The 22103-nt window shown below is 27.8% G+C and overlaps 1 protein-coding gene across 17 annotated transcripts in view; it reads left to right on the top strand.

The window, feature by feature from the left end:
- Positions 1-22103, top strand: part of LOC145289209 (talin-1-like) — a 617531-nt gene that overhangs the window by 580342 nt on the left and 15086 nt on the right. For 9 of the 17 annotated variants that reach the window (XM_080136391.1, XM_080136397.1, XM_080136398.1 and 6 more), the window contains 4 exons: positions 2987-3092; positions 12183-12218; positions 18236-18310; positions 21772-21896. In XM_080136391.1, coding sequence (XP_079992517.1) covers positions 2987-3092; positions 12183-12218; positions 18236-18310; positions 21772-21896 — 342 coding nt within the window. The remainder of the gene's footprint in view (positions 1-2986; positions 3093-12182; positions 12219-18235; positions 18311-21771; positions 21897-22103) is intronic. The other 8 variants (XM_080136403.1, XM_080136404.1, XM_080136405.1 and 5 more) reach the window with 3 other exon arrangements.

Consider the following 22103-nt stretch of genomic DNA (forward strand, 5'->3'; position numbering starts at 1 on the left):
ACATGTTCTTTATGCAATTGCAGAATTTACCAAATGATTAACTGAAAATATGTCACTTTTATTTACTTGATTGTATTGTATTAATGAAACAAAATTGCTTTGATATATTACTAGCTGTACCTGGCCACGCGTAGCTGTGGCTCGGTTTGTTAAAATGGAGCACATTCCTCAAGAAAAATAGCATTTTTTATTGTTTATTTACTTTTAATATTTTCTGCAATTTTTTTTTTCCTCCAAAAAGGATTCCTTTTTTACCATAAATTGTTAGGGGAACTGCTTTTTTTTTTTTTTTTTTTTTTTTTTTTTAAAGAAAATTGGCAGTAAACGTTTCTTTTTGCAAACGGAATTTTTATTATAAAAAGAAAAGATGAATACTTTATATGAACACTGTAAATAGTTAGGTGAAAGTAGAGGAAAGTTTTTTTTTTAAATTGTGCCTCCCCCCCAACGAATACAATGCAAAGAATAATGGTGCTTCTACACTTTATTGCCGAAATTGGAGACTCCATTTTATTTGACGCACCTTCCATGTAAATCCTGGTTAAATTTAAACTGTAGAACGATTGCCGTTAAAACAAAATATAAATAAATAAAAAAAAAAACAACCCACTTCCCCGTTAAAAACAGAAAACAATAATCATTTAAATTAATTTGTTGTTGACCTTTCAAAGTTGCTTTAATTCAAATTAACGTTTCCAAATATTTATTTGTTCGAAAAAAAAAACCCTATTTTCTAAAAATCCAATGTTGCTTTTATTCTTTTATTTGGTTGTCAAATGACGCCCAGTTTAAACTATGATGAATATGTCATGTCATTTTTCCAATGAAATGGGTCTCGGAATAGACACCACAAACCTCCTCATGTTAAGAACGGGTTTCGGAATAGACACCCCTAATCTTGTCAGCGTACCCGAAAACCTAATGAAGTTGACATGTGTAATGTGAATGATGAGTTTGACGTCCTGTAATAATGTACCAAATTGAAAAAGGAAGGAAAAGTCGATTTCCGTTGCGGAAAAAGTTATGGCCAAAACATGAAATAAAAAAAAGTATTAATTGGAGAACGATTGCAGTTAAAACAAAGAATTAAATAAATGAAAAAAAAAACTCAGTTAAATGTATTTGTTGTTGACCTTTCCAATTTGCTTTAATAAAAAAAAAACGTATCCAAAAAATTATTAGTAAGAAAAAGAAAGAAAAAAGTATTTTATAAAAATCTGATGTTGCTTGCATAACGAAATTTTTGTTTTAAAATTATAATTTGTCTACGCAATTTACGGTGAGCTTACCAATACAGTTTAATGTAGAAGTTCACTAAATCCAATGTAAAAATCCAGTTAGAGATAAATCTAAGTTTAAGTATAATTCAAAGATAATTAGTAAAGTCCTAAGGTAATGTAGTAAATATTACAGAAAAGAAAACACCTTGTTTGTGCTAAAAATAGCATCGGTAATAAAGTTCATTTTGCTAGGACTTATAGCGTAACGATGTTAACAATCGCAATGAAATCGGAAAAATGGAAACATGAAAGAAACAGAATGAAAGCATATGAAACGAAGTAAAACGACACTGAGGTTTTTCGAGATGCATATAGAAATGCATTGTTTACATTTTTAAATGTAATATTTCTCGATCCGAGTTGATAAATATTTTAAACCACTCATAAATTGATCTGTTAGTAATCGAGATTGATATGTTCGTAATCGTTTTACGTGAAAAGTTGACATTTTACATTTTGTACTGCGATAACGGGAAAAATAATAAACTCTGTAATCGGAGAAATGGGAACAGAAAAAGAAAGCATTGAACGAAATGAAACTAAATGTAAAGGAAACGATATATGTTTTAAAAAAAGAAAAAAAAAAGAAAAGGAATCACTCCAAAAAGGAAAGAACCGTTTTTTTTTGCCTAGTGTAATAATGTTTCGAAATAAAGTGTAAATAAGTAATGTATAATTAGGCGTGGTGCGTTTTCTGCAATAGGAAGCATTTCAGTTTTTGTATGTAAATGTAAAACCCGAAATCTTTGTGCGTTCGCTTTTGGTTCCTCGTGAAAGATGAAGCGGCGGTGTAAATGGGGAGCAGGCAAAGGAGGAATTAAATAGAGAGAAAAGATTTTACAACTTCCATTGATTCTTACAGGTTTTGGCAGTGAACTCTCACCAGAAAAAAATATAGGAATGTACGATTATCTAGCAAGTGTAGAGGTAATAGGCCTATAACATACCTCATATAATGTGCTGCAGTTTGTGCATATTACATTTGCATGAAATGTCTTGAGTTTTAATCCTATTAAAGTCAAATTCAGAGAGGAAAAATGACTTCATTTTATTTATATAGAAGAAGATAGAAGAAGAAAATGACTTCATTTTATTTATATAGAAGAAGATAGATAGATAGATAGAAGAGATGAATGCCTTTACCAAAAATCAGCACAATTATATGTTCACACAACTTTATCTTTATTCACAGCCTTTTTTTTTTTTTAAATATCAATGAGTAATTACATGGATTTTTCATTTTTTTTTTCTGTTTTAAATGAGAACAAACCTTAATGGCTGACAAATAATTTTATGGCTTAAATTTATAAGATTTGAATTATATTTGTCAATATTTTTAAGATGAAGTATTATTAACATGTTTCGGTCCATTTTCATTTCACAACATTTGGACTCTTATACTCGCTGGTGTTCTTTAGGTGCAGTTTATTATAGTTTATAACTGTCCAGTAATTTTCAAATTCGTGGACAATTACTGACTGAAGAAAGGCACCTGAAGACAAATAGTACAACGCTCAAAATTGTGTGATGATAGAAGATAGAAAACTTTCCAACATATGTAAATATTGTTTTGCAATATTTTGTATGAGAGTATAATTTTATTATCAAAATCTCAATGTTTTTTGGGATTTTTTTTTCTTATAAAAACTTTATATCTATAAGAAATATTGTCACATCTCCTTTTACTTAAATTTATTCCTTTTTAGGCTCTTCAAAAACCTTCGCCTGAAATAAAACAGAATTTGGTTGTTGTGTCTCGAAAAGTAGCCACTGCTGTTGCTGAAATTGTACAGTGTGCTGAAGCGATTAAAGGTGAGCATCTCTCTTTACATGCTCTCTTGAAATACCTTCGAAATAAACATGCTCTCAGATATTTGTGTTCGCTTTTCAGTTTTTTTTTTTTTTTTTTTTTTTTTTTTTTTGAAAGAAACATCAATTCTGATAACCTGATTTTCATTAAATGAACAACATTCTCGTTTCCATCAGTGAATAATTTCCTTTTTTTTTTTTTTTTTAAATTATTATAAGAATTACAAACTGGAAAGTTATGTGAATATGAAAGAATTATTAGTAAAATGATTCCAAGAAAATTCAGTTAAGGCAGGATTAAATTAAGCTAATGTTTATCTACCCATTATCAGCTGCCTCGAGTGCTAATTTTTTATTGTCCAAAGAGCTCTGCATTATCATTGAAGGCAACCAGTAATCTTCTTTACTAGAGTGCTCAATCCATTTTATTTGGAAGCATGTGTAGTCCTCCACAAACTGGCTGTTATATCATAGCACTTCAGAATGGCCAGGCAAGAAATACTTGGAACTGAGATTGAAATCCTACCCATCAGTTAAAATATTCTTAGATTCTTATACTGCGTGCACTGAATAAATGGCAATGAGTTCATTTATTTGTGTTGCGATTTTTATCTATACTTGCACTGAAATGTGTCTTTTTTTTTCATCCAAGAACATTCTGGAATGTTAATCAAATTTTTCATCTTTTTCTTATTCGCATGGATTGAATCTAAAAAGATGGCATTTATAAACGATCATCAGAAAAGTAATCATAGTGTCTGTTTTGTAAGAATATTTTGTTTAGACGAGCAGATTAATCGGTATTAAATATGGTGAACTTATATATATGACTAAAACTGTCAACTTTGCTTGCTTGTCACCGTGCACACTTCATTGGTATTAAGAAAGAAATATGTTTCCCTGAAAATCAATGATGTCATAGATGATGAATGGTAGTTGTTAAAAGCTATCATTTATTCTTTACTTTCAATTAACATCTATAAACAAATGTTTCTTTAGAAATTTACATTGGAACGCTCATACACAAGCCAAGTTTATTGAAATGAAATAGTTTTTGAATTTCTAAATATTTGATGTAACAAATACTGTTTCAACAGCTCTCTGGCCTAGAATTCTTATCAGATTCTCTTGAATCGTTTCTTTTAATCATCGCTGTCGGCAGATTTTCATGATGACATCCAGAATTTCTCCTGATTCCAGTCATTTATGGGTTAAATAGTATCACTAGTTTCCTTCTAATATTTTGTTTACAAAAAATGTTTCAGAAAATTTGCTAGCATTCAATGATTGTAAAGGTTGATATGCTGTTTATCTGTTTTTATGCTTTACTATCATAGAAACAAATTTAAAATAAGACTAAGATATTTGCTGGAACCTGCTGATTCCAAATATACCATTGGTTTTGCCAATTAATCATTACTAATGGATGTGTAAAGAGGCAGGCATATACATACCTGTTTTATTATATACATAGACTAGCAGGGCTATCTGATGCTGCCCGGGGCAAAAGTGTGATGTATTTTTATCAAAACTTCTATCACTCAATCCTTCATTCCTCCTTACTCTCTCTAGACATACACATGCACTTTTCTCGATTCTTCAAGGAATAACTCAGCATAAGGGAATTAATTCTTTGATTAAAAATCAATTACTTTCTTTGAGTATATATATGATCTGACTGGAAAACGGATACCCTCCCTCCCTCCTTGACAAAATCTGCCCCAGTTTAGGTCAATATTGGGACAGTTTTTTCTAAATTTTAGATATTATTCATCTGGGGCAATTCTGATCAAGAAAATTTCAATTTTGTGGGTATTCGTTTTGTAGTTTTTAGTTTTAGCTGAACATACAAAATACAAACAACTGCACTTTATAGATGAGCATAGTAGTAGTAGTGTCTGTGCATTTTATCCAAATTCTTCAAATTATTTTCTTATTAATCATATCATATACAAACCATAATTACCTTCCAGAAAAAGTGACATTTATTCCTTAACAGAAATTTGTATTTCAGTATTTAACTATTCAAAATTATTTTAAGCAATTCTGTTTTGTCTTTTTATAACCACTGTTTAATATGTGATGCCGATTATGTGAAAAAGTATTTATTTTTGCAGCTTCTTGCGGCCCGACTGCTGAAGGTCTGTTATTTATCGTCGTCATCATCATGATCAGGCAATGTGTCTCCTTTGCTAGACTCAAACATCACTCACCTGTCCCACCCCCATCCACGTTTTTTTTTTTTTTTTTTCTTAAATTTTTTTAGTTATTTCAGTTCACAAAGTATGCAGAATGTTGTTGCTTGGGTGTTGGGGTGGATAGCACACTCACCTGCCACTGAGCTGGTTATTCCTCGGGGGCTGGACCAACACCTTTCATCTGTGTTGATTTTTGTTTTGTTTTGTTTTTTTTCTTTTAAATGTATTTGGTTAGATCTTTCAATACTTTACTCACAACCAGTTTCTGATATGCTAGAAATGTATTTTTGTATTCATTCCTGCGCGTATATCCTCCACCAAATGAAAACAAGGATGGATATTCTGAAGATATTGTATTCAATCTGCACGATTAGCAACCAAAATTATATTCCAAGCTTTTGGTGTAACAAAACGATGAACAAAGTATAAGATTTAATCTTAGGCGCAATAAACGGATAGCTTAAAAAAAAATTTAAGTTCTTGTCCAGAATTCCCCATATATTAAAAAATTTTGTTTTAATCTGTATAATGATACAATGAAAATATCATATTCCAAAAATCACAAAATTAATCAAGTAGTTTTATTTTTATAAAGAAAATCATTTTTAATTAATGGGAATTTATAGGCATTACACCACATCTTGCAAGTTTGAATTATTTTTGAGTTATCTCCCTTTGGTTTGAGTTTTTTGGTAATTGAGCATAACATGGTAGCTTAACTTTTAAGCATGTTAGAAAGTTCCCGTATTTCTCAATTGAGGTATGGAAGCACAAAATGGAAACAATATGTCCACTTTTCTTTTATTACTCATTACTGTTTATTTAAGTTAATGCGTTTTCTATTTTGGTAAACTGTTTAGATAATTAAAAAAATATATTTACAGAAAAAAAAAGCAATGAATGTCACATTGTGTTCCAGCTTAAAAAAAAGCTTTTTTTTTCTTTCTTTTTTTAAGTGTTTGTTTCATTTATGTAGATATTTTGAAAATATATTTATTTATAGAATCATGAAATATTGTTTTGAATTCTAATAAGATTACTTGTAAACTTTTAATCAATTTTTACTTTCTTTTTTTCAAATATATATGCGCTTTTTATGTTCATTGTGTTTTTCATGTTTCTGTAAATATATTTTTAAATATCTAAATACTTTGCCAAAAATAAATAAAAATTTATAAAAAAAAGTTTATAATTTAAAACAATATTTCACCACACATTCATAGTTTTTTCATGTTTCTGTTAATAAATATATTTTAAAACAAATATCAAGTTTTAGGATTTAGTCAAATGGTTTTCAACTATTAAAATTTCTTTCTCTTTCTTTACCCTCTATGGTTCACGATATGTTTAATTTCCCATCTGCGATAAACTATTATAATATGCTATGAATGTTTTTTGTTTATTTTTTTAAGTGTTAAATATGTAATATTTCATATTATTTGCTATGATATGCTTGTGATAAATTAGCTTCTCTTTTTTTTCCTAACATGGAAACAAAAAAAGAATATTTGTGTCCATATGCAATTTACACCTGACATTCAGTTTCTTTACTGCAGGTGTGATATGCCCTTGTGTAGATATTTCAATTGGCAGCTTCAAATATTTTGACATTTTTCTAAATTCTTTTCTCAAACCGAATAAGAAAAAAATCTCCCAGCTCATTTTTACTTGTGCTTCAAACATCTGGATTTTAGAAAATTTCTCCAAATAATATTATTTTGTCCTGAGAAAAGGGGGGGGGGCTCAAGAATTAAAGACTAGATTAAGTTGATTCTTGATATTATTTGAAATAAAGCCGGGCATGTTGTCTTCAAGAGCCATAAAACATTATTAGTATGAAAAAAAAAAAAAAGACTAAAGTTCAAATCTAGTAAAAGGCAAAATTACAAAATTACAGTTATTTTGTGAATCATAAAAAGAAAAATTAGGCAAGGGACATCACTCTTTGAATATTTGTTTTCCTTGCTCTAGAATGAAATGAGATTGTAATATTCTTGTAATTGAAATAGTAAAAAAAAAAAAAAAAAAAAAAAATCACTGAAAATGCACATTTCCCTGAGAAGCTACAAGTAAATTATTACAAATTATATATAATGTATATGCATTAAAATTGAACTCGCTATTAGGAACAGTATCTACCTAAAGAACATGACTTCAGAGATGTTTTTTGTTTTTATTGGAAATTATTAAATTACTAGAAACTTTTAATGAAAACGAACTTTGCAATTCACATCATTAAAAAAAAATGTTATTTTTAGTTATTTGTATGTTTCTATTTAAATTATGATAATCGTTAATATCAAAATTCCTCTAGATATCAAGAATTTGGTAAACATTTATTAAGTATTGAAAGATTTGATTGTACAGTGTTATGTTGTACACACCCACATTTTTAGCCCCCTTCCCCCACTTCAAAATGATTTTTGTTGGAGATATAAGATACTGTTTCAATTTTTTTTTTCTCATCTAATTAATTGTAATGTGCTGATCATGAATTTTAACTTTTAATGCCATTCTCGGTCCTCTTCAGTCAAGCCACAAAATATTTTTTTTTTAATGAAAAACAGAATCTGTTGTCAGTTTTAATCTAGATTTTTCAAATAAAGTCGATGGTAAAATAAAAATAAAGTTTACTCGGAAAATTTTTCTGAAATTGCTTTATTTATTTTTATATATATATATATATATATATTTTATATTCCAAAGTTTTAACTTCTGTGTCCGTTAATCTATTTAATCAGCCATAACAGAATATATATATATATATATATATATATATATATATATATATATATATATATAATGAATTATTTTATTTAAATTGCAGTCATTATTTCCTCTGCTAGGGATATTCAGGTTTCATCTATCTAGTCATCCTGGATTTAGAAAATACATCTGTTTATATTCATCAGTCCCGTTAGGAACAAAGTTCAAAATCATAAGTTAACTTGCATTATTTTCCTATTTTTCTTATGTTCAATTGATTTTATTGTTGACTCGTCAATACAAAAACAACTTTGGGTGATCCATACTAATATTTTCATTTTTATTATTTTATTCACAATGTTCTCTTTCAAAATGATTACCAAGTTGGAAAAAGATCTACCTGAAGATGTTTGGTGTTTTCAGCATCCAAAACTTTGTGAATATAAAATGAAAATAGTAATCCAAATTATCAATCCTCATTTAAAAAACCAATTTACAAGCACAAAACAGAATTTAAAACTTTCATTAATCTTATGTGTGACTTTTCAGTTTGAATATGGACTTTATGTATCTTTATAAAAACAATCATATTTTTTCTTGTTAAAATTTGATAGTTAATATTTGAGGTTAATTAAAGTGTTGATTAGTGTCTATCTGTTACTGAAATGATAATGTTTGCACTTACCCACTCTGTGTGTGGAAGACATTTACCAAAACTAAGATTGGCGTAAGGGTTATATGCGGATGCATGATTTGCATATTAGAATACCCTCTTGCTTAAAAGGCATCATGCGATGATGATTATTGTTGTCAGAAGCAAGTGCCAAGTGACACAGCAGATATGTTATTTGGAAGTGGGGTGGTTAGAAAAAAATAATTGGCTGATCTACAAGAATTACGAAAAGTTGTTTTTTTTAACAACAGATTCTGTTTATTTTTTTATTTTTTCAATGAATTGTTCATTAATCTTGCTTTCATGCTTCATATGTGTCTGACCTTGTCAGTCTTGTCCAGGCTTACCTCATCCTAACTCAACATTATCATATTATGTCGTCAAATTAAAGGGAGATTCTTTTCACACCATTTTCACTTTTGCAAATCATGATTATTGAATTCTGAATCTTTGTTTAGATGAACAAAGCAGAGAAAAATCGAGCGGACAAAACTTTTTTTATATCTATTATCAAGTCAACCATAACTTCTATCAATGATTAGTTTTCTTATCATATATGATCTAAACTTATAACAGCACTGCATGTCGTATACACATTGGAAATCTAACTGCTTACATTGATATTTTGTTTCTAAAATTCTCAGATCTTGACCCACATTTTCTTATTGTTTATTAACTGATAGCATTTTTTTGTTATGCAATTGTTATCACATTGTAAGCAACTTAAAATAACTTTACTGTAAAAAAGAAATATGAAATAATGTATTCATTAATATGAATCTTGCAAATATTTGACATTTCTGGTAGATGTCCAGATGAGATGATTAGAGAGCTACTACTTCTATGCAACACCTTCCCAATTGCATTAAAGAGAGGTATCATGATAATGCATTTAAACCCCCTGGAAAAGCTTAGAGTATGGAGGAAATTTTATTAATCTCTGCCATCGACACTATCCATATAGAGGTCGAAATATTCTCATAGAATTTACACAAAGTAACTTTTAAACATTTTTTTATGAATCTTAAAAAGAATAGTATTTTGATTTCAAATAACATCTGGCCTATATATTTTGATATGCTTAATAGGTTGTGTTATTGGCATAATGGATATTCTTACAGATTATGGAATCCATTATGCATGATTTAAACTTTATCAAATCAATTTTGTTAATTTATGCACTAATACTATTGGAAAAGTTTGAAATTCACAAATTCCCTCCAACTATAAATAAAATAGTGACTTGTATAATAGATATTATGTTCTGGCGTTAGCTGATTCAAACCAGTTTGATATGCCATAAAACTTTACTTTGATTTTAATTATTTTAGTATGTGACAAAAAATCCATTAAATTTAAAACAATTGTAATAAATGAATGGCATTAGTACACCATTTCAACAATTAAAAATGTCAAAATATAATATTCTGAAAGAGTTAATAAATTTTAAAAGATAAGTGAAAAATATCTCAATTGTTCGGATTAAGTTATGCACTCTCTTTATATTTTAATACACATTTATTATTGCCATTAAACATTGTAAAAACTTTTGTCTTGTCCCTGTTTGGATAATACTTTTGTATATGTCCATATGGAACTCCCTTTACACAATTTTATTTTGTGTTTGAGTATGGTTTATATTGAGTGTATATTTGTATTTCATGCTTAAATGATGTGTAAAGTCTTTAGTCATCAAAATGTTTATTACTTATTTACATGTTTTGTTTTTACTATGAAAAGTTGATATTTCTTTCAGGAGGTACTTTTTAATATTTTTACTTTAACATCAATAATAAATGGTTGCCTTCATTCATAACATCATCGCTAACCTTTGCCATTTCCTAGAAAATACAGCATTTTCTTGCTTACCTCTTTCAAACAATGCTTCAACAATGTTTTTTTTTTTTTTTTGCTTCTTGCACCATTCTTTTCATTTAAAATGGGTTTTGTTTTTTTGTTTTTTTTTGTTTTTTTTCAAACATTTCCAGAGAATTTTTTTCTCTTTAAATGTAAAATAATTTTTTTTTATAAATTTAAAATGTTTTAAACGCCAAGATTTAGAAGACAAATGAACATTTTTTTTTTTTTTTTTTTTTTAATATTTTAAATTTCAATTTTTTACGTAAAAACGCCATATTCCTTCATGAACACATTTTTTCCTTCATTGTACTTCTCACTAAAGGCAAATTTTTTTCAGCTATAAAAGTCTGGTGGGAATGTAATGTTGGTTTGGGAGGCCAATATTCACAATGTTTCATAGAAGAGACTACAATCCTATTTTTCAACAACTGTAGCGTGTCAGACCAACATTACATTCCAATCAAAAACATTGGATGCACTTCTATAACCAAAGAAGTTTTGCCTTCAGTGAAAAGTACAATAAAAAAAAAAAAGAATGTCTATTTATGAATAGGACATTTTTTTATACTGAAAATGCAAATTTAAAAATAAATATTTTTTAAAGAAACAAAATCGTTCATTTGGTTTCTAACTTCTAATATTCAAATTTTATGATGTTTCAAAGATGAAACTTCAATCTTATTTTTATTTTTTGATATATATATATATATAAAAATTTTATATTTTAAAATTTTATTTTACAGCATAAGAAAGTTTGTTCATCTTATATAACAAATTTTACATAGATTTGGGAGAGGGGGAAGAATGGTGAAATGGATATCGATGCAGATTATGTAATCAGTTTAGCCGAGTTTAAATTGAGTCTGATCTATTGCATTTACTTTTACTATAATACCATTGCGAAAAGTATCAACATCCTTCCCCGGTTATGAGTCCTTTCCAATTCTGTTTTCAACATTAAATACCCCCCCCCCCAAAAAAAAAACACAAAAAACAAAAGAATATTAATGTTATAAAACAGTTGACTGAAACATTTTATAAAAGAATTTTTTACTTTACAGAGTAAAGGAGATTTGGTGAAGAGAGGCATTTTTAGAACTATGTTGATGCCTTGACAATCATCAGGGTTCTGTCAGTCTCTCATACTGATTGGGCTTATAGTAGAAAATTTTAGTTTGATAGCAGTTTTGTTTCTGTAAATGCTAATCAGCAAAGCAAGTTAAAGTTCTGTTATGTCTAAGAGAAACATCCAAGCCCACAAATGCCTCCAGGTTTGATAAAATGACAGCAGAACAGAATCTTCAATGAATTGTTCATGTTTGAATTAAAAATAACTTAAGAATGAAAATAGCTTACATTATGCCACGAAACTAAAACAAAATATGTTTGTGCATTTGATATTTTTATAATCAGTTTGTTGTAGTAAAGTATGCACAGTGGGAATTGTGATATCATGGATCAAAAAAATCTTTTTTTAACTGTTTGTTAATAAAAGCTGTTATTGTAGTTATGAATTGGTCATTCTAATAATTTTCAGTGCCTTTTTATGTTTATCTTTTCAACAAAGGAAAATTGCTATAGAGGAATTTAATTTTTCTTTTGAAGCAATTATTTGCAAACAAAAAAAAAATGTAATGTTATTTTTTCTTTCCTCAGACCCAACAGAGCTCATGTGGTCATATAGTGTCCCAGGTAAAATGTCCCCAGAAAATAGCAAAGATATTAAAAAAAAAAAAATGAAAAAGAAAAATGTATGCTCGTTATTTTAAATAGATGTAGATAATTTTATGAGATCTGGATGCTGTTAACTAACCCTGAAATAATCTGTTGTATTTTGGTGTTCTAATTTATCCCTTTGTGATATTGTTCTGTGATCGTTATATCCTTTCTTTATTTTCTCATACCACCTTCTTCCACCCTTGGACACAACATAGATTACTCGATAACAACAAGAAAAGAAAAAAAAAACTGCCTCCTGATAACAATATAGAATTCTCTTGACACAAGCTTTGTCTACATCCCCAGTACATATAAATTCTATTCCATTTATAATGCCTTTATTTTTAGACGCGTAATGAAACTTTATGCTACGATTGGAAACAGTTTGTTTTATTTTAATTTTTTCAGCAAATAAATTAGTTGAATTATCATCAAAAGTAGACATTTTGGAAGAATTTTTTTTTTATTAACATGTAGAAAAGTTGTCGCATAGTTATGAAACTGATACTAAAATAAGCACCCGAGTGTCAGTCTAACTTGAGACTATTAAGAGTTATTTCCCTTCCATTAGAAAGTTTTATACATATTTTTAAAAATGCATGTAGAGAAAGGATTATCGTTTAATGTATTGTCAAGTGGATTAGAATTGCAGATATTATAAAATGCTAAAATGTTCATTTTTCAATATATATGTTCAAAATTATGTAAGAAAAATTAATATATATAACTATAACTTTGAAAATAATGATGACGAAAAGGGAAACAAAATAAACATATACATTTGAGACAATTATGGAAGTGTTTATATTGAGAGAAAATGTTGCAATGAAAAAAAAATGTAGAAATGGATTAAATTCACATCATTTTCTTCTTTTTTTTTTAAATTTTTTATTTATTCATCATTCCTGAGTATAATCTTAAAGGACATCTAATTGTAAATCCCCAATTTTGGGTGTGTAGGAGTCATTACTTCCAATTTCCCTTAAAATGCATTTACAATCTGAATAAATATTTTAGAGTAATAAAAATTTGAAGCATAAAATCCTTTCCCCAACTCAATGGATTTCACATTAAATAATCTGAAAAAAGGTGACCAATCAACATATACAAAATTTTATTGTTTTTGAATATTCCTTAATTTTATTTTTAATTTAATAGGAAAATGTTATAAGGTAATCATAACTGAAATGTATTCAACTTTGAGAATCTCTTAAAACAATAATCCCATTTTAATGTCAAGAAAAAAGTATACAAATATATACAATCTCATAAAATAGTATAAGAATATACAGATCAAACACTCTTAAATATTTCATCAGATAAATCTAGAAAATGTCTTTTAAATAATTTAATCATTATTTCTGAAGTTTTGTAATCTTTTCCTAAAGTTCTGTACACTCGTGTTATCAGAACATAATTAGGCAATATGTCTAAAAACATATTACATTAATAGAAAAAAATGTGTTTGAGAACAAAATTAATTTTTGTGTTCAATAAGTTCATGGAGAGCCTATTTTATATTTTGAAAGTTTGTAATGTAATCAGATTTCATTGTTTTTCTTGATGAATGATTGAGTTTTTCAAAGAGATTAAAAAGAAAACATTAAAATATTTATTTTAAAAAAATGCTCAAATAGGAATTTTTTTTTTTTTTTAGTCATTATATCATGAACAAATTCTAGTTATCTTGTGCCTTTCTCTCTTCTCTTTTCATTCAAATATTTGCAAACAACTGAAAACAATTTTTTTCCTGAATATTTTTGTTTTATTTTTGTTCATTTTTTGAATGTTTCAAACATAACTGGTTTCATTTTGGTTTGTTTTTATTTTGTGTTGATTTTGTTTCATTTTTAATATACAGTTAAACATGAATTATTTCTTTCAATAACAAAGCATTTTGATTTTTTTTTTTCATCTTTAATTTTTTTTATCTTTTGTTTGCATTTTCACTTTTTTTTGTTTCATCTTTTAATTTTTTTTGTTTCATTTTACATGGTTTGTTTTATTATTTTTTTTTTTAACTCATTTAGTTTTAAAAACATTTTCGTTTTCATTGCAAAAATAACTGCTTCGTTTTGGGTTGTTTTTATTCATTAAAAAACATTTTATATTTTGAGCATGTCATATTCAGTTCATCCTCCCTAATAATTGAATCATACAAACCATGTGGATCATTGAAAAAACTGCTAACAAGATGAATATTTACTCGCTGTCTTTTTAATAATATTAAACATTTACCTTTTAAACTACTTTCAGTCGTTTTTCTCGAGTTATCATTAGTTATTATAAGGTATTATAAGTTATTATAAGGTATTATAAGTTATTATATGGTATTATAAGTTATCATTATAAGGTATTATAAGTTATCATTGAATTATCATTTTCTTTTTTTGCTAATTGTTCTGTGTTCAATAGGTTTCATTTGTCACATTTCGTGAAAGCTATTTTTTGCATCAGTTTTAAATGAGCACATTGTTTACATACTGGGATTCAAACAATTTCTTCTCATTGTCTACTTTTCCATCACTGTGATCCAACAGGCCAATAACCTAACATAAATCTTCCAAGGAAAGAATTTTTTGCTAATTTTTATTTTAATGAACATTTCTTCATCAAGTTATGCACCTTCTCCCTCTGTTACTTTCTCCAAATGCTTTGATAATTTAGTAAAAAAATCTTTTGATTTCAAGCATGTAAACATGCTTGTTTTCAGTCAGTTTTAGCTTTGAACATGTTTTTCAAATAAGTACTTTAACGAAGGATCAAATGATAATCTGTTGGTGAGAGATATGGCAAATATGGTGGATCAGATCTTATTTTGTATGTTACAGAAGATTGGAAAAAAACATTAGTACCGTCGGTTTCAAATCTAAACAGTTGGTTACCCTTTTCAATCTGTTTCTATATGTCTCCCCGGAAATGGCAACATTTATAGGGAGACAGATATAAACAGAGGCTGAAGAGTCTAATAAAGATGACCAGATATTGGTTCCCTTTGCTTGGATTTGAAACTGACAGTACCAATGTTTTTCTGATCTTCTGTAATATATATATACATAAATATTATGCTCTTATTTATGAGATTTTTTAATTGAGCACTATTAGGTTTCTCTCCCACAAACAATATATACATACATATATGTATATATTGCCTCGACCTTTTTTTGATATCATGTATTGACTTAAAGCAATGAATTCCTGTTTATCAATACCAGTTATTCTTTTTGAACATGTTTCAGTTGCAAACCATATAGGTTTGCATCTATTCTGCCTCCCATGTTTAAGAACTCATAATAAATTATACCTTGACAAGTTTAACACAAAGTGAAAGTTTCATTGAGAATAATTGTGCATTTTAAATATGCCATTGCTTCAAAGTTGAGTTTTCATCACGTCATCGTTCTATAAACAAAAAGAACGGATTATTTTTAGCAGACTAAGAAGATGATATGGAAAATCTCTGTAGTTTCTTATCCTGTGTCAACTCCTGAGAAACCCAGTTGCAAAAATTGTCATCTTTTTCTCAGCTGATGTAAATCTAATCTTGGTTCCATGGCTTACATGAAATTTAGGAATTTTTGTCACGTTAAATTGCTATTGCAATTGATGACATTCTTCAAGCCGTCATCATTTGGAGAAATTAGCTTTTAGATCGTGGAGAATCTTCAAGTATCTAATTTTGGAACAAGATTTTTAAAACCAATTTCATCACTTTTTTTTTTCAATTTGTAACAAATTTTACTGTATCTTTTTTAAATGTGATCTAAATCTTTTGAGATATTTGTAGTCAGTTGTAGCATATGCAATGCGCAGGTACAAATTACCAATTTACTGTCTGTCATGTTTACAGCATCACAAATCAACAAATAATGAAAATTTCTATTTGAAAAAAAAAACAAAAAAAAAATGAATGAAGAACTAAAAAAATAATGAAACAATAGAAAGAAAATGAATAAAAATCAGCAAAAACTTTTTTGAACACCTGCATTCATATGCACACACACACACACACACACACACACACACACACACACACACACACACACACACATATTGGTAAAAAATAAAATTCATTTTGATTAATGAATGTTTGTGAAAGAAATGAACACTCCAAAATGGTTAGGTTTTTTCATGAACTTTTCTGTGAATCTAACAATTTGGTTTTCAATTCTTGTTATAACGAATAAAGAAAATCGACAAAATTCATAATTTATTTATATCCAAGACTTTGACTTGCATGAGTCGTTATCAAGGTCTCAAGGATATCTTGTGATGGAAAAAGAAAGCAACTATTATGAAGTGTCAAGTTCTTTTAACAGCATTTGTTATAGTTTTGATTTTGATAGCAATAAACAACCAAAAACATAACTACAATAATAAAGTACACACACATGCATATATTTTTCCATTGCCTTATGAATACCACCTTAATTATAAAATGTTCCTTTTAAAGCTTCCTCTTCCTCCTATTGTATTAGTCTCTCTCTCTCCTCCATATCAATAATACAATTATTGAACCAGTGTCCAATCCATGTCGATGCATGTCTTCCCACCTTACCCATACGTTTAGATTTCGTTTTCTATTATTTTATAATATTAATAATTTGTGTAAATATTTCTATTTCTATTATTTTATAATGTTAATAATTTGTAAATATTTCATTGCTGACTTTTATTTTCATAAGTTTCATTGGTCATTAGAATTTGGTTATTGATGAATGCCTGAATTTTTATCCTACTCATTTTTCCCTTCCCAATTTATTATTTTTTTTTTTTTGCATGAGAAGCAGATCATATATAACTGCATGTGAGAACACTTGATACTAAACTCTCCTCCTCCTAGTTTGCAATAGGAAATCATTGAACAGAGTGAAAAATAATTGTATCTTCACTTATTCAATTCATTATTAAACTTTTTTTCTGGTATTTTACAAATAATAGGATATTTTTTTATTGTGTTTTTTGCACATGTAACTTGATGTAGATTGCAGCAAAGCTTTTTTTTTCATTTTCATAGCCCATATACATAACAGTTGTTGTTTTTGCTCTATCTCTTTTAACATTGAGCACTTTTTGGTGGGCAAGTCTGTCTGATTCTGCTTGTATATACTTACAGTACTATTTATTTGTATTATTTATTGCATTGAAACTTAATTGAATTAAACTAAAAGGTCCTTCCTATTTCTTCAGATAGAGCTACATAACAATATTAAACATCTTCAGAAAAAGTATTCAAATAATTCAAACTATGTTTTATATAATTCCTTTGAATACTTTTCCTGCAATGCATTCATCTCAACAAAAGTTTATTTTTTATCTATTTTTATGCCTTACAGTATAACTAGATTTTCAGTGATTTTATACACATCCTTTTTTATGAGAGTAGGTTCTTAAGAAAACAAAGAAAATATCTGTCTTGGAGGAGAGTAATGTCTTGTGTTCTGTTTGATCTCAAATTTGAATCCTTTTTTACTCCCTAATTTCACCATTATCTGTACATTATTTTCATGCTCGTTTTTGTCATTTGAAATTGTTCAATAGATTCTTTTCATATCATTTTCTTTGCTTTTTGATAAAGAACTTCAGTCTTTCATTTTCGTCCTCAGAAATTGATCCTTACAACATTTTGGCTTTCTACTGTTTATTTTTTATTTTACTTTTTTTTTTTGTAAAAGATAAATTTTTTTATTCAAAATGATCAGCAAACGTTTCATCAGTTTTAATTTCATCGTGCCAGCTTAAAGTTTTTTATAAAGAAAAATTAATATCTGGAATTTAAGCAAACCTATTAATTTCATCTAAGTTGTTAATTATTGCTAATTGCTTCTTATGCCGTTTGCTTTCTATGTTATGCTATTCCAACAGCAAATGCTATTATTATTACTACACATATTTGTTAACTTATACAATCTCAAACACCGTTATCTTTTGTTGCTCTTATGTGTTTGTTTAATTTAGGATTTTCTTTTGTTTTGAACCATTTTTTTTAGTGAAATCAAATTGTTTCTTCACAGAGAAAAAGGTAACTGAGTCTATTGGGTTGTCTTCTCCTGATGGTAATCTAGGTTTGTCATATTTCCTATTTTCCATCCTATCAAATTATTGTCTTTTTTGTTAGCACTTTGTATCACACTTTCAACAACAAAAATCGTCTGTATAAATACAATACAAAAACATTCTGAAAACTCACTTTTTTCTATCAAACACGTACATGCAAAGAAGTGATGTTAGATTCTCTTTAAAATTTTTCACTGAAATATAAAAACGTCTGTCAATTTTTTTATCAGTATTTTATTTTTTCATATATAAAACTAGTAAACAATTTATAAAAATTGTTATAATAATTTATGGCTGCTACAATGTTCTGATTACACAAAACCAAGTTCAATCCCAACTCATCGTTCCATTCTTTAAAGGCCATTAAAGAGTATCAGTTTAATTATTGAGTTCAAATTGTAGTTGTGACTTTCTCTTGCGTATGAAAAGAAGTCATTAGTTTCTGTTTCTTTTTCTAAAAGATACATTAGTTTGATTTAAAGCAAGGTTAATTAAAAAATTGACATTTTTTTTTTTTTTTTTTTTTCAAATTTTGTATTTTTCTTTTTAAATTTGATGCTTATGCATTAAAAGTGAATATCTAAAACAAAAAATAATGCATTTTAAGTAGAAACACGTGTACATCTTCACATTAATTAGTAAAAGTTCAAAAAAACAGTTACTAAAAGTAATAAAGTAGTAAATCTGCTATAACTATTTAAAAAAAACCAGCTACCCTTGATCTGCCATTTTCTAATTTGAAATGAAGAAATTAAATTTAAACGCCAGAGATAAGTCTTGTCATACTTGAGGGTCACGTTAAGGAATTTTTTAAGAAAAAATCACATGTATCAAAATAATAGCAAATTTTAAAAATAACATTTTCATTATTTAAATGAAGTTCTATTATTTTGAAAAAAAAAAAAATAATAACAAAACATGCATAATGGCTGTCCAAGAATTAGAAATATTTGATTAAATTGACAGATTAGTTACCTCCTCTGGATTCTGAGAATGCTTTAAAATTAATAAATGCAATAAAACTGCAGTATTCAATAAATTTTATTTGTACTTATAATTATTTTTCTACTTGATCATTTTTCGTAATTTTTTATTAATGTCAACATGATAAGTAATTTATTAGTGCCTTTACTTAAAATGCATTATTTTAATTTCTTTTTTAGTTTTTAGAAATCCACCTATAATACATAAGCACCTTCAATTTTATAAGTTTCTTACTGGTCTATAGTCAACACGTTTGCTTTTATCCTTTTCAAAATATCATTACATCTGTGCTAATAGATTTTGAATATTGACAATCTCTTAAACAATTATACATCGAAAATCAAATTTAAGTTTTTCATAAAGAATTCATCCCAAATATCGATATAAATGTTGCATTTCATGTTTATTTTACATATTATCCACACATAACTTTATGCAGAAACTGCAGAGAGTTTAGATTATTCCATACCTTATGGCATTGAACATTTTTTAAATAAAGACTAGAAAATTTCTTCAAAATGTTGGAATATATTATTTTGGATATATATCACTAAAATATAATATATACACACATTTTGAGGATATTTTCTAGTATTTCTTTATTTCTTTCAAAAATGCACAGTACTGCATTGCATTAATAATACTGGTGCAATATGCTGAATAGCTACATAAATGTTTCTTCACGTTATTCTTGAAATCTGTGATTGAAACACAGTTGCATTGTCTAGCCACTCAACACATTGTCTGAGATCAAAATCTGGATAATGTAATAATTTCTAGTTAGATGACCTTATCTTTTCTTACATTATTTCATAATCAAAATGGTCATGTTTATTAGAAAGTTGAAAGTTTTATGTAATTCTAGCTCTGTGAGGAAGGTTACGTTTTAATTTGTTTTTTCTTTTGGGATTTTTTTTTTTTTTTTTTTTCGCAAGATGCACCATTATCAGTTTCGGCTCAGCACACTTGCTTTTTTTTTTATTTATTTTTTTTTTTTTCCAACTCTGCAATCTTTGCACATTTCCCAATGCCACCAAAATTTCCTATCACTACTACAATAACACACTGAGCACTTCTCTCTCATCTCCAACATCACATTTGTACCCTGCCATCATTACCACAACTCAACATCATCTAATAACAATCATCATCATCACAATAAGCAACCATCTTATATAGCTGATAATGCATTATACACATTTCAATTTGTATTCAGTATTGTCTTTTCCTTAAACATGCAATTTGTTTTTGTTGTCTTGACGCTATTTTCATGTACAATAATTAATTTTTTGTTGTTAATTATTGCATTAAACAGAGTGAATCCGGTGCTAATCGTCTTTGTCTACAATGGTTTCGGCCGCTATATTCTTTATAAATTTTTGTAACATTTATTTTTAAGGGACTTTAATCATGTGAACCTTTTGTACAATGTGTTTTTTTTTATAAGCCTTCATTTTCCCTCAAATTTTTTTTTTTTTTTTTACATTTTGTGATTTACTTCACTGTGTATATGTTCTAGTGTATATATACAAATATATATATATATATAACACAATGTTTCTTTGAATTTATGACTACTACAATATTGGTGTAAACCATCTGATAGTTTTTGTTGAAACATGTTAGATTTTTAAGTCTTAATGGCATTATGGCATTTTAAGTTGGTTAACATATCCTACTTCTTAAAAGTATATGATGTCTCACTGAAATTATTCCACAAATAAAAATATCTTGTTGATTCCTATCATTTTAAATTTGTTAGACAATTCTTTTTTTTCTTTTTTAATTTATTGAAATAAAAACATTTTTATTATAAATTATTTGAATTTTGAGAAATATTGCATACAAACCAAAACCTTTTTAAAAGTTTGTCTGAACCTCATCTTCAAACTTTTCTTGCACAAATGTTAAATTTTTCTCTCCATTTTAGCTTCCTATAAATTGTAGTTTGCTTAGATTCAGAAGAAGCCATTAATAGCTAATCGAGTGTAATAATAATATATAAAATGTAATATAATAAAATATAATATATAAAATATAATAAAATATAATATATAAAATGCGCTAGTAATGAGAAGACTACAAACACATCTGATGAAAGAAAAGAATCTCTGAGGAAAATGAAGATAATCATCAAATTTTTTCATATTAGATTAAATCAACTTCACATGAATAAACTTCCTTTTTGTTCATTTTTGTTTTCGTGCAGCGGATAAGTTACCATTCACTAACCGTTTTTCTCTTCTTCCGAAACTCTGTTTTATTGCAGTAAATATTATTGTTATTGTTTTTTTCCCTTGAGCTTCCCTCTCTTTCAATGTTGTCTCATTCACTATCACCCACACTTCTCCACAAACTCTTTTTTTCTCCTCCTCCTTCCTCCTCCTCCTCCTCTTCATCTTGGAGGCCAACCCTGGATAATCTTCAATCCCTTCTTTGTCCACTTTATGTGTCCCTTTACTAATCCATGCTTTTATTCTTGTAGGAAGAGACTGGGTGGATTATGATGATCCAACCGTCATTGCTGAAAATGAATTGCGTGGCGCAGCAAGCTCCATCGAAGCTGCTGCCAAGAAATTGTCACAGCTTAAACCAAGACAAGCCACCAAAGTAAGTTCATACAACATTGCTCGCATTTTATAGATATACTCTATTAATATTATTGCAAGTTGTATTTTTATTTCAACACTTGTTTATTAGTTATCATAATCATTGTTGCAGTTTAAAACTTTGCCTTTGCTTTCAATTTCTCTTTATAGCATTATTACCCTTTCCCCTTTAATATCTTTCTCATAAAATTCATCATCTGTAAATCAT

This window comes from Euprymna scolopes, chromosome 2 (assembly GCF_053919585.1).
Source record: "Euprymna scolopes isolate OS-2025 chromosome 2, ASM5391958v1, whole genome shotgun sequence".
Classification (NCBI taxonomy): domain Eukaryota; kingdom Metazoa; phylum Mollusca; class Cephalopoda; order Sepiida; family Sepiolidae; genus Euprymna; species Euprymna scolopes.